At 39.6% G+C, this 19,267-nt stretch overlaps 1 protein-coding gene across 1 annotated transcript; it reads left to right on the plus strand.

The window, feature by feature from the left end:
- The first annotated feature begins 2,287 nt into the window (after positions 1 to 2,287).
- Positions 2,288 to 15,680, plus strand: unc93b1 (unc-93 homolog B1, TLR signaling regulator). The gene is made up of 13 exons (XM_084715836.1): positions 2,288 to 2,299; positions 4,074 to 4,190; positions 4,357 to 4,498; positions 4,585 to 4,738; positions 6,261 to 6,422; positions 8,709 to 8,838; positions 8,962 to 9,055; positions 11,376 to 11,500; positions 12,366 to 12,548; positions 13,456 to 13,729; positions 13,819 to 13,940; positions 14,045 to 14,167; positions 15,154 to 15,680. The coding sequence occupies exons 1-13, from the start codon at positions 2,297 to 2,299 to the stop codon at positions 15,418 to 15,420; spliced, it is 1,896 nt and encodes a 631-aa protein (XP_084571962.1). The 5' UTR covers positions 2,288 to 2,296; the 3' UTR covers positions 15,421 to 15,680.
- The last annotated feature ends 3,587 nt before the right edge of the window (positions 15,681 to 19,267 follow it).

Below are 19,267 nucleotides of genomic sequence, written 5' to 3' on the forward strand. Positions count from 1 at the left end.
TTTGTCTCTTATCATTGCCTGCCGTTCATATTTTTTCTGCACTAAGGTCCCATGGTGGTCCAGTGGAAGGGAAGGGGCTTCTCCTCTCTATAGCTCTATAATCTAGTTGTCTGTCATGCAGACAAAACAGTAATGTTCAGTACAAGCCTTGATATGCAGTAAATCAAATATATGGATCAGGGCATGCACTGAATCACAAATGGCAGTGTTTTTTTAAGATACTATGCATCGTTTACTGACTTGTTTTTCAGCCCTGGACGGTCGGTGCTGTGTTGACAACTCCCAGCTAGACCACTCTGGTTGTGTTGGACTTGTGTTGAAGATGGACTGAACTTTGCTCGTTTGTTGTGCTTCTTTTAATTGTTTTGTGCTGTATGTAAGTGGACCATGTTTATGACTGTGAAATGTTCTTGTTTTGTTCCTGTGCAAACCACTGTGTCAGTGATGCAGCCTTTTGTCTGCATATTGGAGAAGCTGAGCAGTGTTTTTGTTATTAATTACTCTAATAAAACATTGTCATCTTTTATCTTAACATAGTGTTGTTCCAAGGGCCCACACACTTTTTTTGGCTTGCACTTTATTTTGCAGCACACTAAGAAGACATAACAAGCTTCACCTTGTATTAAACATTAGTCCATATACTAACAGAGCTATACCCCAAATACACCTAAGGGTACATTAGTAAGATGTAACAAGGCATCAGATTGGACAGGAGGGTAACTGAGGACACGTTACAACAGAACTGTACTGTAAACTGAACTGAAATCATACATCTGCTACTTGAGACACCTCATTTGGCTTGCAGTAGCCAACACTGATACTTCTTTGATCAAATCATGTCATGTGCCTACAGTATTACAGTAGGTTTGCCCAATCACCCATAGACAAAATATTCCCCTATCTATATTACTATATTCTAATGTTTCTCAAATGACCTTCTAATAAAGAGTAATAAGGGTCTAACAGTGAGAAATATAATACAGTTCTATTGTAGGGTGTCCCATATAACTCTCTTATGAACTCTAATGAGGGTCTAATTCAGGGGTCCCTAACTGGCGGACCGCGGTCCGAGTCCGGACCCACATGCCGTCCTATACGGACCCGGACCTATAACCAGTAATTTATTAAGAGATTTTAAATTTTGACGGGACGCTTCTATTTTAACTGGCGCAACTTTTCTACTATTTCCGTAGCTGGTTTAGCTGATCAGGAAACACACAGACCAATTGGACACAAATCTCGCGAGAGTTGTGCAAATAAAGAGTTACCTTCTAGACACGACCGAAAAAGGTGCGCAGCTCCAAAAATAGAAAATCATGTCATGGTGCTGATGTTTTTAATGTGGCGGCCGCCATAAATAAAACACTGTTCACTGATCACTAACCTGCTGTAATGGAAAAAATACTCAGATTCTTTACTTAGGTATTTTTACATTGTGGTATTAGTGTTTTTACTTTATTACAATTCAAATATTTTGCATGTTATTGTTTCCTTTTTTGAAAAATCAACATTTTTATTGCTTTTCTTGTACTTTAATGGTATCTTTGATGACTAAATACAGACCTGCAAACTCATAAGAGGATAAAAAGGTGGCATGTTGGTAAACCAGTTCCCTGTCCTCTGGGGGTCTGGGAGCGTCTGTCCTGCTCCAGAAGAAAAATGTTGTGATTTTAACATGTGAACAAAACATTCTGGTGACTGTTTCAGTTAAAAGAGTTAGTAACATCTTCTGTTTGTGGTTTCTGCAAACATTACAACCTTTACTTTTACTTTTGTGCTTGAAAAAAAAGTAAAAAGTAAAGTAAATACAGTAAAAGTAAATCTACAGTAAAAGTAAAGTTACTTTTCTGAGTATTTTCACTTTAGCAATTTATAGTTGTTCATTTAATAGACATGTCTTATTTTCTCTTTTGTATATTACCATAGTTTTAGTTGAATACCCCTGGTCTAATGCATTTTGATAAAAGGCACGTTTTTAGTTGATACAAAGTACCTTGTTAGGTCTTATTAGTGCGGTTTAAACTAAAGAGCGCTTTGAGCTTTTTGTTTTAATGGCGCTCCGTCTGCAGAGAGGAGAGTGTCTGTCCCTTTAAGACAAACGGTGGGACAGACTGGTGAGGAAGTGAAGACAGCGAGTTTCGTTTCCCCCGCAGAACTTGTATTTATACTTGCATCTGTGCAGTGAAAAGGAGAACTAAACACTTCAGAGACAGAAAGTAACAGAGGGGACAGAGGTGGTGGTGGACAACCTGCTGTCTCTCAGTCCGGTCACCGTGAGTAGCACCGCGCAAAACAAATGGTAAGTGATTTTTTTTTTCAAGCTGTTGATAAGTGGTGAAAAAGAGGGGTGTGTTGTTAGACAGTGTTTCAAGTAAAGCCTCACACTCAGTGTCTGAGATAAGCCTGAAACATCTGAATTACAGAGGTGAAACTACCCTTCAAAACAAGATTTTAAGTTAAAGGTTTCATCAGGTGCTGTCAAATCCCGTCTAAATATTCATGGGAGTTTCAAAGACCGTGCTGGTGGGGACAGAGGTCATACAAAGTGGAAAACTGTCTGTCAATAACCCAGTGAGAGAAAACAAGATGTTAATAAAAAAGTGTGACATTGACCTCGAGGCCAAGCTCTGTCTGCATTCACTGTTAACATTTGCAGAACATGTTCAGGACCATATCCTCTTTTATAGAAACGAAGGTTGTCGAGTTAAAATGAAGGAGAAAAAATCATACAGAGCATCACTGTAAATCACCGAGACGAACCTCCACTTTGAAGAGATTTTGTCTTAAGGAATCCCAATTTTTTTTATATAAGGTCCGAAGAGAATAAAATTATCAGAATTAATCAATGATCAAACTAGAGTTGTAGGAATTAGCCAATGGATCGATTAGTTGTCAAGTATTAACTTCATCGCCAACTATTTTAATCCCTCCATTTTATTTAATATTTCATTAAAATGTTTTATATTAAAAAGAGATCAAAGAGCTACATAAAGAAACATGGTTTCATATAGACAAAGGTTATACAGCATTTTCACCATTTTGTCGTATTATTGTGAGATATTGGAAGAGTATTGCAGATTTGTTGTTGTTATTTTTTTTGCTTTTTTGATGTGAAAGGTAGTGTCCAAAGAAAATATTAACTCTGGGAAACAAAATGAAAGATTCAGCAACTGTTGGTCAACATATAGACTGTAAACCTTTAACTTATCTATGACACCTATCTATGACTTCCTATACAGTAACTATTATTTCAGGAACTCAAATGTTTTAATTGGAGGAGAGATACTACTATCCTAGTCCTATTTAATCAATTTAGAGTACAGTATCAGGGTTGCAATTAACAATTATTTTTATGATTATGCTCATCACAGTTTCCCAGAGCATTAAATGGTCCTGTGACCAATCAACACTCCAAACCCCCAAAATTCTTCCTTTACTGTCATAAATAACAAAAAAACAGCAAAGCTTTATATGTAAGATGCTGGAAACAGCAAATGTTTGACATTTCTGCATGAAACAAACAACTGAAAAAATTGAAAATAGTTTGCAACAAATTTTCTTTCTGTCGATTACAATTGGTCAATTGCTGCAGCTCTAAATAACATAGCTTTGCAGAGCCTTACTTTTATGACAGTTGTTGGCATATAGTTATTGACATGCTGTTTAATGCCTGCCTGGACCGTGATGATATTTATTACGGTTGCAATAGATGATCTAAACTACTGTTGTTTTTGTCTGATGTGCTTTTAATGTGTCTAAATATTCTGCGCTGTACCACAAATTGCCACTCGGGAGACATTAAAGTTTTCTAAGCCTTAAGTCATCCTAGGACCATGAGTTATTTGCTCCATTTCATGAAGAAAGTAAGTTATTAATTTTAAGGAATAAGTCTGATTAGTATGCACAGTAAGAGATTTGACAACTGTAGTTCCCACAGGCACATCATAATATCACAAAAAACAAAACAAAGACTTTTAATTCTAAGTGATTGATTAATTTAAATGAATGTTTGAGGTGCTATGAACCAACTTTTAACCCACTGAACCAACTGTATTTTTCCTTTTGGTCACTAGATGGAGGCAACTGACAGAGAAGAGTTTATCGGCGATGATGATCAGCTCATAGTGCCTCCTAATGGTGCGGTAAATGAACTGCTGAATGTGGGGGAAGAGGACAACATGCAGGGCCAGGTGAGCCCCCTGTTGTCCTGTGAAAAGCTTTATATGCAACTCCAGTCTCTGTGATTTTCAGGTTTACAGTGAAAGATAATACACTCCTCCATGAGCGTGACAACATTCCACCACTTTTGCTCTTATCAAACAGTTGAATAACTTTTTTCTCCCTCTCCATCCTCAGATGGAGGAGTTTCTTGGCCCGCAGGCAGAGTACAACGAGGAGGAGGAGGAGAGGAAATACTACAGGAGGAAGAGGCTCGGCGTCATCAAGAATGTTCTGGCAGCCAGTTTTGGAGCCATGATCGTGTACAGCGTGTACATGGGTGAGTTTTGATTGGAGAGAAGACGTGTAAATGGCTCTGATATGCTCTTTTGAATTCATTTGTGTGCATGTGTGTGCGTGCCACAGGCCTCCTGCAGATGCAGCTGATACTTCACTATGATATGACATACCGTGAGGTGAAGTACAGCAACCTTGGCCTGGAGGACATCGACCGGAAGATGCTGATGGGCATCAACGTCACACCCATCGTAGGCCTGCTGTACACTCCTATACTCATCAGGTGGAAACACACACAAACACAAATTATGAAACCTTTTACTTTTATCTGATTGTACCTGTTCTGTCTATAACTCCAATTCTGAAAAAGCTGGGACATTGTGTAAGAAGTAGATAATAACAGAACGCACTGATTTGCAAAAACATTTTGACCTGTGTTAAATTGAATACAGTACAAAGACAAGATATTTAATGTTTAAACTGATTAACTTTATTGTTTTTTGTAAATATGCACTCATTCTGAATTTGATGCCTGCTACATGTTCCAAAAGGTTTGCACAGGAGCATGTTTACCACTGTGGTACGTCACCTTTTCTTTTAACAACACTCACAGTCACACAAGACACTAATTGTTGAAGTTTTTAAAGTAAAATTCTGTCCCATTCTTGTTTCATGTACGACTTAAGGTACTCAGCAGTTTGGGATCTCTCATTCTATTTTGCGCTACATAACGTACCTCATGTTTTCAATTGGAGGTCTGTATAGCAGGCAGGTCAGTCTACGACCCAAATTCTTTTACTACGAAGCCACACTGTAGTAATGTGCAGAATGTGTCTTGGTGTTGTCTTGCTGAAATAAGCAGGAACGTTTCTGAAAACGATATTGTCTGGATAGCAGCATATTGTGCACTAAAACTTGTATGTAACTTTTAGCATCCGTGGGACCTCCACGGATGAGAAAATTACCCATGATGCCATAGGCACTAACACACCTGCATACCATCACAGATGCTGACTTTTAAAGTTACCATGATTTTCAAGAATCAATCTGAAATGTGGATTTGTCAGACCACAGCACACTTTTCACTTTGCGTCAGTCCATCTTAGATGAACTCAGGGCCAGACACGTCTGCAGTGTTTCTTTCTCTTGGCATGTTAGAGTTTTTATTTGCATTTTTAGATGCAGCAATGAACTGTTTACTTTCAGCAGTCTCCCCAAAGTGTTCCCGAGCCCGTATACGTCATGCAGTCAATGTTGGTTTTCAGGCCAGAGATTTCTCTGGATTCTCTGAATCTTTAAATGATATTATATATTATAGATGGTGAAATCTCTAAATTCCAGCAGTTTTGTGTTGAGAAATGTTCTTAAACTGTTGGAATATTTGCCCGCACAGTTTTTTACAAAGTGGTGAATCTCATCCCATCCTTGCTTGTGAAGGACTGAACCTTTTGAGGCCCCTTAATACCAAATCATGATACCAGCCCCTGTTACCAGTTAACCTGTTTGCCTTTTCAATGTTCCAAGAAGTTTTTTTGAGCATTATTCAACTTTCCCAGTCTTTTGTTGCTCATGTCCCAACTGTTTTGGAACATGTTTCAGGCATCATATTCATGAGTGTATATTTACAAAAAAAAACCCAATAACGTTTATCAGTTTGAATGTTGTCTTTGTGCTGTATTCAAGTGAATACAAGTCAAAAAGTATTTGCAGATCATTGCATTGTGTTTTTCTTTAAATTTCACCCAACGTCCCAAATTGTTTGGAATCAAGGTTGGTCATAAACTGTATATTTATCTCTCGCACAGGTTTCTAGGTACTAAGTGGATGATGTTCCTGGCTTCGGGAATCTACGCACTCTTCGTCTCAACCAATTACTGGGAGCGTTACTACACCTTGGTTCCATCGGCCGTAGCTATCGGTGTGGCCATTGTGCCGTTCTGGGCCTCTTTGGGAAATTATATAACCAGGTAAAGAAGATGACGTGGAAGGGTGGGTGGGGAAGATGTTCCATAAGAGGCAGAGTCTTGACCCTCGTCACGTCACACTCACACAGAACGTACTGAAGGTCGACCAGCTTAGTTAGCTGAGGTCTCAGTGGATAACCATTCTCTCAGATTGTTGCTCTGACCTTCACTGGACCAAAATGATACCTACATTTAAACTTCACTAACATAAAAGACGACTCCATCTTCATTTCAAACTTCCCCTAAGCTGTTAGCAAAGAGCGGTGACGTAGGTCACAGCGCTGATGCCCTCCTCTCCCCATCCTCTCTCCTTTTTGAATGGTGACGCTGTTTCAAAATTGCCTCAAATGTGGATTTCTGCTGTTTCAATTTCTTGTTACTTGCGGACCGGGAACGATATACATACACTCAGTGTCCACTTTATTACACCTGTCCACCTGCTCGCTGATGTGAATATTGAATCATGTAATCATGGTGAAAAGGTTCAGTTGTTCATCAAACATTAGAAGAAATGATGATTGTTGGTTTGAATTTCTTTACAAAAGACTGTAAAGTTCACAGAGAATGATGTCAGAACCAAACAACATCATCCAGTAAGTGGAAATGACTTGTTCAAAAGAGAAAAGCCAGACTGATTCAACATGACAGGAGGCTGGCCTGTTGAGGCGTAAAGGAACACTGATCATCAGTTGACTCTGGGAAAAGGGAGCTGGTGGACAGTTGGAGACGCGAGGTCCTGAGGGAAGTGGAAGCGGGGACAGAGAGACAGAATGAAGTGAGGCAGATGTTGTAATGGCTGTTTGTCTGTTGTTATCTTCTGAACTTTTAACTGTGTGACCAGAAACTACAGTCATATTCCTTGTATGTGTTTCTCTTCATTCCTTTATAGCCAGTTTATCATCTTCCGACGGCTCCATGATGTAAAGCACACATCTCTATGACACTGTCAGCCAAAATTCATCAGTATAAACAATTGGATTGGATTGAATTAGACTGTAAATCAATCGATCAAATCAACTGAAATAGGCCATTGAAAGTGAAATTGGCTGGGCACTAATGCATATATCTTACAAATCTGTTAAAAAAAAACTCTGTTTTCCTTAGTTGAGCCTTCACAGCCTTTTATATTCCAACGCTTTCATCTAGAACCGATCCTGGGGATCCAAAAATAGCTTCTCACCTAGAACCCTCTTGTCTTCTCAGGGTTTCAGTGCAGAACCATATTGTATTCTACTGATGACGCATAATATTATTGAATCCAGTAGACTGTGTATCGTGGTCATCCATCATTTTAACAATCTATGCTATAATTACGATTGTTTACTAAGAAAAAATTCAAACAATTTTAATGAGTAAAACAGATAATTGAGCATAAATTGAGCATAAGACGAGTGGAATCAGCAGCATGACAGATGGACACCAGCTTTCCACAACCCTTGAGGAACTTTCATTCGAAAATGGTTCTCTGGATTTAAAATGACCTTAATGGAACCCTTACTTTAACAAAGAACACAGGAAGTTCCCACCCACAAGTTATACATTAGTTTCACATTTAAAAAGCACATTTACATTGTTAAGTGTAAATGCATGTACTTGAGTATAGTCTTTTACAACCCTCAAGTGAAATGAGAGATTTTAGTTACAAAGTCTTGTTTTGTCAGCTGGTAGCAAAGAAGCACGAAAAAAGCATCATTTGCCGCTTCAAGTGTTTTCACATCTAGTCACAAAGAGAAGAAACAATAACAACACCCTGAATTGTTTCCATCAATGCGACGCTCGCAGAGCAGTCTGCCAGGCACGCTTTGGTTGAAATTCTGTTGGACTGTGCGGTGCTGTCGTTATCAAGCTGAGATATTTTTTGTCAGCACATTTCTTTTTGTGATTTTGTAAGAGCATTGTTTTGTTTTGTTTTTGTGATGCCATGCTGTTGAGAAACACAGTTCCCTCAGGCCAAATTCCATGTTTTTATTCCTCTAGTATGCAGTAGCTCTTGTATAAAGTTAAATGCTGGAAGCAAAAGAAAATGGACATGTAAGGCACATTCTAAGGCTCTGTCTTTGTTATCAAATCAAACTACGAATTTTAGGGATCCTTCCACCCCTCCTGTGCATCAGGAGGGGTGGAAGATCAGTATAAAACCCTCATACATACACAGAAACGGGTCAGTCATGTGATTGTGCAGACACACACAGGCAAATGCATACACACCCACACAGGCCTCAAGTTAAGACACACCTGTTTGTATGTGTGTGTGTTTTTTTTAATGAATGTGTCTGCAAACACGTGCAGGATGGCGCAGCAGTACTACGAATATGTCAACTACAGGGAAGATCACGTGCAGGAGCACAAGAAGCTTCCTAGGGGAGCGTGCCACAGCTACATCATCGTCTTCCAGTCAATCTTCAATATCATCTTCCATGTGAGTCATCAGCCATTTTTTGTTCACTGATGTTTCAGTTCGTATCGTGTGTGCTGTGACGTTTGCACCGCCGCAGAAAGAAATGAGCACAAGCCCCTGCCTTCTCTCTCTCTTTCTCATTAGCTGAGTTTTGTCTTCGCGGAGTTCCCCATGGTCTTTGTCCTCAACCGTTACCTGCATGACAACAAACACATTCTCAGCAACGTCAAAGGCTGCGGTAAAAAAACACATCACTTCACTTTCACTGATGTCTGATTACAGACAAATAAGGTCGGCAAAGCAAGGTGTGATCATTCAGTGCATTACATTTATTGAGATATGCAAAAGAATAGCTTGCCAAGACTTGGATGAGAAGATTATAGCACTCTCATGTCTGTGTGGTAAATATGAAGCTACAGCCAACATTCCTATGTTCCCAGGGTCCTTTGTTCCAAGGGTCCTATTATCAGCAGTTCTACATATTTCCTCTCCCATGATGGTATGTTCCACAGCTCTTTGTAACACATGAAGAGGGGTTAGTATAGAACACAGGACCCTGGAAACATAGGGCTTTGGGAACTTAGAAACTTGGGGAAATAGGAACCTGGAAACTTAGAACGCTACCAACATAGGACCTTGGGAACTTAGGACCCTGGGACCATTTGCAACATAGGAGCTTGGGAAGTAGGACCATGGGAACATATGTTCTTAGAACATAAGACTCTTGGACCTTGAGGCCTTGGGATCTCAGGACCCTGAAAACATAAGACCCTGTGAAGAAAGACACCCTCCTGCAGCTTGTTAGTTTAGCTTTGTACAAAGACTGTAAACAGGGGGAAACAACTAGCCTGTCTCTGTCCAAAGGTAATAAAATACACCTATCAGAACCTCAAAACCTCTTAAGCCCTTTTCAGTCATAATGCTAAGTTAAATTTACTAGCTGCTGGCTCCAGGTACATATTTACTGTACAGACACAAGGGTAGCAATCTTATTCACCTCCCCTGCAGCTCTACAGAGTCTTTTATCAGATCTTTGCTTGTTATTTTGAATGTTCCACAAACTTTGCTCTTATTCATCTTCTTTTCAGCAAGCAGACAACTATTTGCAGCAAAAACAAAACTCTGAAAAACTTTCTGTAAACTACCCACCCGACCCCAAACAGCAGACAGACAAAGTTAAAGAGTAGCTGGTGAACATATTGGAGCATTTAGCAGCTAAACCACCAGATAAATTTCAGTCAGTATTTAGTGGAAACCAGAACAGAGAAGAATGACTAGTAGGCCCTCTATGTTGCTTCGTGTCTATAGGGAACCATTTGCAGAGACGCTCAGCACAACCTCAAAATTTGATAATACATCCACTTGTGTTTTCAGCATGTTCTGCTTATCCCAAGTGGCTGTTTGTAAATTCGGTTTCATTTCCCTTAATTGAGTTTTTTTTTTGAATAACCACACCGAAGCAAGGCCCCTCAGTTTCCACTTTTGCATTGCTCATTTCTTATGTTTGTCCTAGACCACCATGTGTGAACCGTCAGAAGCATTTTGTGTAGCTTTCAAACATGACATGAATTGAATGCATTATAATTTAATCATCTGCATTCCAGTACTTAAATGCTTTCACTTTCAATAGCTTACCTTTAACACAATATTTGTCTACTGTGCCATACTGTGCTCCCCTAATAAGCACCTGTCAGATTAGAAAGCTACTGGCTGCATGGAAACTAGTTTTTAAAGTTAGTGATTTTGGTGGACAACTTGTTAGTTATATGTGGAAGTAAGATGGAACATCCACCATGGAAAATATGCTGTATGGTTGAGGAGAAAAAGCAGTTTCAGGAAAAAATGGATCGAGTCTTACTTTGTTGGACCTCGAGGGACATACAGTCTGCCTTATCTGCACACAGGTGAATGTGGTGCTCAAAGAATTTAATGTAAAATGCCATCATGAGACAAATTACAAATCAAATCCTACAACAAGTTTTTCTGCGGGGCCCTTGGATCACATGGTGGCTCTCTAAACTGGCACTCCGTTATCAAAACCCTGAGAATCCCTGTCCTAGACAGATGGCTTCGGTAAAAACAGTTTGTTAGGTGTGCATGAAATACAAGTAGATGTGCAAAGCTGACATACTGTATACCTTTCATTGACTGTGCTTTACTAGGCAGCGAGGTGTTAAAGGAAGCATCAGTTAACCTCTCAAAGCTGCTGTGACATTAGTGAAATGCAATGCTTCCACTGAAAGCTGAAAAGTTCTGTCTGCCATGTTTAACCTTGAAAATGATGCTAGTTCTGTTTACAATGATTCCTTTTTATTGTGAACAACCATGGGAGGAAGTAAAACTGTACAAAGCTTCACACATCACGTGTCTCACACGTGACCTTCAGAAAAGCAAGCCATGATCACACTAGCATCCTCATTTTCAGCTTTTTTCAATGTACATTTGAGCCATTGGTTGCAGTGATGCAGTCACGTGTGAGAAACATACAGGACTGAAACCTGCTGGTTGCTTCCCCTCACCTCCTTTCTGATGGCTGAACCCTCCTCTTCCTCTGCCAGGAGCAAACATCAGCGGAGTGATCCCTGGCTTCAACACCACCGTGCTGACCAGCCTGCCTCGCTCCATGCTGCTCATCCAGGTGGAGAGCGTCCTCATGGGCTTTGCCTTCCTCGCCATGATCATTGTAAGATCGAACCTTCCAGTTTGGGGCGTCACAACAAACGAACATATTCACACAGTGGCTACTTTGTTACAGCAGATACAAAAAGCTAATGCAGTCGAATTGAACAGCTCAGCCACTAAGTCTACCTTTGCAAAGATGATAATGGTCAGTTTTGATTGACAGTGTCAGAGAAGTAATAATTTAACTGTGTTTATCACTGAGGCTGTAGTTTGCAGTGGAATTGAATTGGACTGCATTATATTAAAAGGTATTTCTACTGTTGTGTTTAACCCATTTACGAACATGAGGGGAAATAATATTCACTGCCATGTCATTCACACCAACCCAAACAAACCACACCAAGACAGTAAACGCTCCAGAGTTCAGTTCAACCAGAGTAAACAAAGACGGGTTGAACCCACCCCAGAGGTTCATTTTCTAAAATTTTGTGAAGCAACAGCTGAGTAAGAGCCAGCAGAAGTAATTCCAGCATGAAATTACCTTCCATTAATTTTAAAAACTGTTCAGTCTGTTCATGGATGCACTGGTCTTGAGCCTATCCCAGCATGCATTGTGCCACAGTCTATCACAAAACATAGAAAACACGCTTTCAAATCCACACCCTCATACACTTCAGAGCAATTTGGAAGAAAGGCTTGAGAAATTGATTTTTGTCAATCGAAATCTATAGAAAAATGGGTTGTTGTTAATACTGATCTCAGTAATTTAAGACGGACCCAGAGGCATTCAAGAGTTCTCTTATTGTGTGCTGTCTTTCAGATTGATTATTTTTGTCCTAACTGCCATATTTTTCAGAACAAAGCACACACAAACTATAGCAATCACTCATAAATATTCCATTATTCCTGTTTGCTGCTTCCCACAGTTCCTTGTGCTGTGCGGCGCTGCCTACCGCCCGACTGAGGAGATTGACCTTCGCAGCATCGGCTGGGGAAACATCTTCCAGCTGCCTTTCAAACACCTGAGAGACTACCGCCTGCGACTGCTCTGCCCTTTCTTCATCTACAGCGGATTTGAACAGCTGTTTGCGGTCACAGGATTCTCCCTGGTACTGTGCTGTCAATGACCTGTACACTCTGAGAAATAATGGTTCCAAAAGGGTTCTTCCTGAAGGGCTGAGGTTCTACCAAAAACCATTTGCATCTAAAGAACCCTTCTTCAAAAGTTGTTCAAAGTGTGGGTTATAAAAGATGCTTTCTCAAATTAAATAATTTAACTGTAACATAGATTGCATTCCTTAAACCATCTTCTGAGGGTTCTATGCAGAACCCTCAGAAGACAAGGGGGTTATAGGTGAAAAGCTGATGAAATACATATTGATATTAGGTCCACCTGGGTGGGTTCTACACAAAATCTATGGACCCTTTTATATTTAAAGGATATCACATAGAACAACCAGGTTGAAACCCTTTGAATATAAAAGGGTTCACAGTTGAACAACCTTTCTGGGTTCTAGATGAAAGCCTTGAAATATAAAAGGTTTCTTGATAGAATACCCTGGCTGGGTTCTACATGAAATTGCTGGAAGAAGTAGCATTCTTGATAGACGTGGCTGAGTTCTAGATGAAATTGTTGAAATATAAAAAGGTTCTCGATAAAAAAACCCCCAAAAACGGCTGGGTTTTGTTAGCACCCTTAGAAAGTGAAAAGTTTCTGGATAGAACCCCTAGAGAGAGTTCTGAGTGGAACCATGTACACCATAGAAAGGTTGTCTGTAGAACCTCTCAGGAAGCCGAGAAGGGTTCTCCTTTGGGGACAAGTGGAAGAACCCTTTATGGTTCTAGTGTGCACTTTTATTTCTTAGAGTCTTGAGTAGCTTTGACTCGCATTCCTTAATTTTGTTAGCGTCTTTGTGTAGTTAGAAATGCAAAATTGCAGATCACAGATGACGGGGACAGTTAATATATGAAATATGTTTCATATGTTTTACCTGATTTCTTTCTTTGCCTCTGCAGTCGTACGGCGTCTGTGTCTTGGGCCTGAAAAAACTGTGGCTGCTGATAGTGGTGTATGGCCTCTCCTGCTCCGTCTTCTCCTCCCTCTCCCTCAGCCTCCTCCGCCTCCCACGCTGGCTGTGTCTGGTTGCGGGTGCTTTTGTGCACGGGGTGCTGCTGGTGGCTCTCATGGCGCTGCCTCTGGGATGGAACAAACCCGAGTTGGAGGGTCCTCTGCTGGTGATCTCTGTGCTATGGGGACTTGGCACCGCCCTGAACAAGACAGGCGTCAGCAGTAAGTCACAGCTGTGGCTGAGGTGTCTGTATGTAGCCTTCACTAACATGACATATGTCCTCATGAACACCTCTGTGTGTTTCTGTCAGCTCTGCTCGGTATGCTGTATGCTGAGGAAAAAGAACGTCTGGACTTTGTCTACACCATCTATCACTGGTGGCAGGCCATCGCCATCTTCATCGTCTACCTCTGGTCCAACCTGCCAATGAGGGTATGACTGTGTGTGTGTTTAGACAGTGTTTAATGTGTGTGTTAAATGTAGTGCCCCTGAAAAAAGACTCATCATCTTCACCCATTTCTGTCGCTCTCCTCCAGGCCAAACTCTCCATCCTGTTGGCCACTTTGTTGCTGGCCTGCTACTGTTACTGGACGATGGAGCGTCGCCTGGCCAATAAAGTGTCTTACAGACTACCTCGCATCCCTCGGCCACGGCACAAGGTAACCAGTCATGATCTGTCACAAATGACTGCCTTAATCTGATTCATGCTGTCAGGTTCAGACAGCAGTTTACTTAAAGGGTAAATTCTGCATTTTCAACCTGGACCTCATTTCCCATGTTTTTCCATCCAAGTGACTAAGGAGGACAACTTTTTTACAATTAGTTCAACTCACTCAACTCACTCACCAGAAACATCTTTTCACATCTAACATGGTGAAAAAAACTCAGGAAAGGGAAGAAGAGCTCAACTCGGGCTGTCAACAGAGGAGGAGAACTGCTGACCCTAGCTAGGACTATTATATATGTATATACTGTATTAGAACTGCTACACTGAATTGATTATTTGTCAATTATTGAATTAATCATCAACAATTTTGTTAATTTTTTAACTGGTCTCAGAATTTTTTAAAAGAAGAAATGACAAAAGTCAAGCTTCTTAAATGTGACTACTTTCTGTGTTCATTACTCCTCTATGACAGTAAACTGAATGTTTGGGGTTGTGGACAAAACAAGACATCAATTGAGAAAGTAATTTACAGAATAATTGATAATGAAAATAATCTTTAGTTGCAGCCCAAAGAAAATATGCGACAGTTCAGCAGCTTTGCAGACAATCAGATTTCACTGTGCAACAGAGATCTGCAATTTCTTCTTCAATTCTTAATGAGATAAGAGTTTTCTGAAGCAAACAATAGTTTTGCCTCCAGCATGTAAGCACTTTATTCCCTCCAGGAAAAGTCAGGAATTTTCCGTTGAGACCTGGTGTGTGATGAGATCTAATCTTGTACAAACAGTGATTTGTCATACGCTCTACCAGCCCTCGATGGAATAAATCCTTCAGCTGTGCAGGAATGAATGAAGTCTTATTATAGTCGGAGCTTTATTGTAAAAACATTTAACTGCTGACCAAAAGGTGAGTGCAAACACATTAAAGAGCATACTCACTTTTTCGTATCAGTCATCAGCATAATGTTTGTATCCGCAGGTCAAAGGCTACCGCTACCTCGAAGAGGACAACTCCGATGAGTCAGACTCTGAAAGAAGTGAGGACGATGAAGAGGAGGAGAAGGAGGATGAGGAGCATGTGGTGGAGGAGATGGGAGCAGAGGACAGGGAGGAACGAGGCCAAGACGCTGGGGTCCTGGGAGCTGACTCACCCGGAACCAGGAGGAGAGGGGCAGAGGGTCACCGCCGCAGACGGGAGGACGCCCATGAGAAGGAGGGAGAAAGAGAGGAACATAAGGGAGAGTGAGAGGGGGGGGGGGGGAATGAGGGGAGATGGTGGACAGATGATGGATATACACAGGAGGAAGAGACATGCTGGATGCTGTTGTGTTCAAGACTCATTCATATTTTACAGGTATTTTTAAGTATTGTAATTCTTATGGACCACACTAAACAGATTTTGGTCGCACTTTAATTTAGAGTACACCAATAAGAGATAACAAGCTGTATGTTCTATGAAATTAGACAAAAAACAGAAATAATATGTTCTTTATCAGACAGTGTTAAAACCCAGTTAGACGCCATACACATAACAGTGCACTAATATATAACAAAACAAAAACAACAAATCATACTTTGTATCAAAATGGATGAGAACTAGAAATAATGTATTTTTTATGAGACAACATTATACCCTTTTTTTGGACCTTCTATTAGAGGATAATTAGCGTACCACTAGATGTATAATAACATAATTAGGGTGTAACTACTGTTTATCATATTATTTATAGTTTTTGTCTAATTTGATACAAAGTAGAGCTTGTTACATCTTATTAGTGAACTGTAAAGTGCAACCTACATTTTTTATGGCATGAGCTTTAATTGAAAAGCTCTAATTAGCTGTTCTGTAATCACAACGGTGATCCAGAGGAAAGGGTACTGGAACTGGAAATAGTTTATTGCTATATATTGCTATATATTGCTATACAAAAGGTCGTGCACAATGGATAAAACAAAACCATAATCAGAATGCAACATGTTTTTCTTTTGCTGCACAGTTTGTGGCTCATTTTAAGAGAATGGTGCGATAATTATAGCGGGCGTTGTAGATGCTTTGTGCTTCATCAAATAGATAACATATTCTGCAAATGGCTTTATTTAAGAAAAAAGATCACTCGTCTGAAAAGGGAGAACTGAAAATGACAGAAAAAGAAATGAGATATCGATTTTCTGAGTTCATCCTCTTGGGTGAAGTGTGTTTTCATAGTCATTTTTAGAGAGTCTGGTCCTGCTGGATGTGAACAGCCTTAGCTATATTTTATCTTCTGTCTTTGTTTGCCTTCAACCCCTTAACTTATTGACATTTCTCAGACAAAAGACGCTGAATCAAGCTATTATCGGAAGCTCAGACGCGTGTCTGTTACCTCAAGCATTTCTTGGTTGATGTTAAACACGTTTTGTGCAGAAGTTTAATATGAACATGAATGTATGAATGCATGTGAATGCTTTAGTAAAGCTCAATACAGGTACGGGTGACAGTCATGTGTAACAAATGTTAGTAAGGTATGAAATTGGGTAAACAATTACCTAAGGGATATATTACAGTTACTAACATGTGGACTGTCTCAGTTGTTTAATAAGGTAATGTACAATACAATACAACACAGTAAACAAGATTAAGAATATACAGCCACGCTAGCTGTGATTGCTATTGCTAGAGTGCTAACATGCTCATGGTAACAATGTTAACATGTTGATGTTTTAGCAGCCATTGCTGCCTTTAAAGGAATAGTTTGGATTATTTGAATCAGATGGTCGGTGTATTAGCTACAGTAGATGCTGGTCAACAACAAAAGGTATTTCAGTCTCTTACAAATGGCCCTCTTAAAAACATCAATATCAGTTTAAGTGTATAGTCTATTTTAAATATTTTCAGCACCTTACTTTGCCACCAGACAGCATTTGCCGACGGGAAACTGCAGTTATATGACCCAAGTATGGCTCTTTCCAAACCAAACAAACACCTTAGGTGAAATTAGTAATATTGAGTAATAATAATTTATATAATATTTATAATATATATTTTCTACATTGCTGAGGTTCATACACCAGTACTCCTGATTGGTCTACAACCTGGGGGCGACTATCAATACTTACTTCATACAACCCCACTTCAAATAACCCAAACTATCCCTTTTAATAGGGCTGTATACTGTATTCATGATAAGGGGCTACGTGAATACCCTCCTCTTGTGGTATTCACAACCTCCAAAGTGGGAATTTTCTGGAAACTCCAGTATTGATGGGTTTTTTTTATGTTTTCATGGAAGTAAATGTGTAGGTTGATTTGTGAATATGTTAAAACATTTGTTGTGTAGAGTATTATTCATAATTGTATAATATATTTGAGTAAAATGTTAATATTTTGCATTTGCATTAGCTAAATTGTTAGCCTTGGTGGTGTCTGGACGCAGACAGTTTTGATGTCCATGTTCTCATGACTTAACCACTTGAATGACAAACATATTGTGTACATGACTTCCCGTGTCGTAAACTCACAAGTTCCATTTGAAGGCGCCAAATGTTCACTCATTTAAAGACTCATTAAAAGTTAAACCATGCTTTAATCAATTGTAAAAATTAATCCTTGTTGGTTCAACCCAGCTTTGATGGAGGCAGCAGCATTAAGAGAAATGTATTTCACAGTTAAGACTGCAAGCTGTCGTACTGATGGTAACACTTTTGTAGGTGCTGTACTGGTTCAGTTCACCTTTTAGTTTATTCTGTTAAGTAATCACAGTCATCTCTATTTTAGCCTCCTGTGGGAAGAAGGAATAAAATCCACATTCTCCAGTAGTGAATATTTAACCTTTAAGTTGTGTAATCAATCACTCCTGACTTTTTGGTGAACTAATGCCAAAGCTACTTGAAGTTGCTTTGAACCAATTAACTCCTCACAACCTTCAGTTAACATATAGGAGTAATTAAGAGAGGTTCCTGTGAACACTTCAACAAAGAGGCTCTGTTTGTTGTTTACCTTGACTGATGTGTGGTATTATGTTAAAGGTATGTCAGTCAGTTGTGTCATCCAAACACTGATCGCCATGGAAATAGCACGACTAAATTAATGTTTTAGTGGAGTTAACTGTGACAAAGTACATTTATATAACCACACATTTATGTTGACTACATCCTTGAAAGCTGCTTCTGTTCTTTATTTATGTAAATGTAGAAATACTATAATGAACTAAGCATCAGAAATACTGTTCACATAACAAGCAACTCTTTCTAGTGTGAAGTTACTGACGCGTAACTTTTTCACCAAAGTTTCACCAAATAAGAAATACTGTAAACACTGTGACAGCACTAGGGTTTCTAATACCAGTACCCGAAATTCCTCCAGTACAGCCTGGATTGGGTATCAGCAAGTATGTGAGTTTAACCACCAGTCTCATATCATGTCATTTATTAACCCCAAAACAGGACCCTGATATTTCCCAGCAGCATCCAACAATGATCGCAATCAGTGTTCAGGTGTAATAAAATACAAAAAGCTGTTTAATTAAAATACATTCTATATAAACTGATATTATACAAACTGATATTATCAGATTTTAGGTGGCCTCAAGATGGGTCTGACCTTAACTCTTGAAGAGATGACTAAACTGATGCTGACTAAGTTACTTAAGTTACATTTCCAAAGTGACGTCCCTTACAAAACCTAACATACATTTTTTAAAAACACAGACCATGATTTTCCTCAACCTTACCAAAAAGTTTTGGTGCCAAAACCTAACCAAACTGCAACCAACTCACAATGTTAACCACATGCTTAACATGACGGGACTTGTGTCACATGAATCACTTCATGTACTTCAGGTCTGGTACACCTGTCACTGCCACGGTGCGCTAATCGCTCTTTTTGTCTGTTGCATTTTTGTGTCACTGGTAAACTTTTCTTCGCTGCAGTAAGTGATCATATTTTGATTATTTATGTTCAAGACACAGCTTCGTTAAATACTAAAATCTGATAGGTCAGTTGATTGCACAGCACGCTAAGGAATGTTATTTCTGGATAACAGAATGATGCCATGAAGAACAGACTTGTTGTGGCATAATGGATACTGTGACAAATAAACCCCTTTGTCTAAATT

Source organism: Lutjanus erythropterus, chromosome 3 (assembly GCF_056507025.1).
Source record: "Lutjanus erythropterus isolate fLutEry1 chromosome 3, fLutEry1.hap2, whole genome shotgun sequence".
NCBI classification, from domain to species: Eukaryota; Metazoa; Chordata; class Actinopteri; order Lutjaniformes; family Lutjanidae; genus Lutjanus; species Lutjanus erythropterus.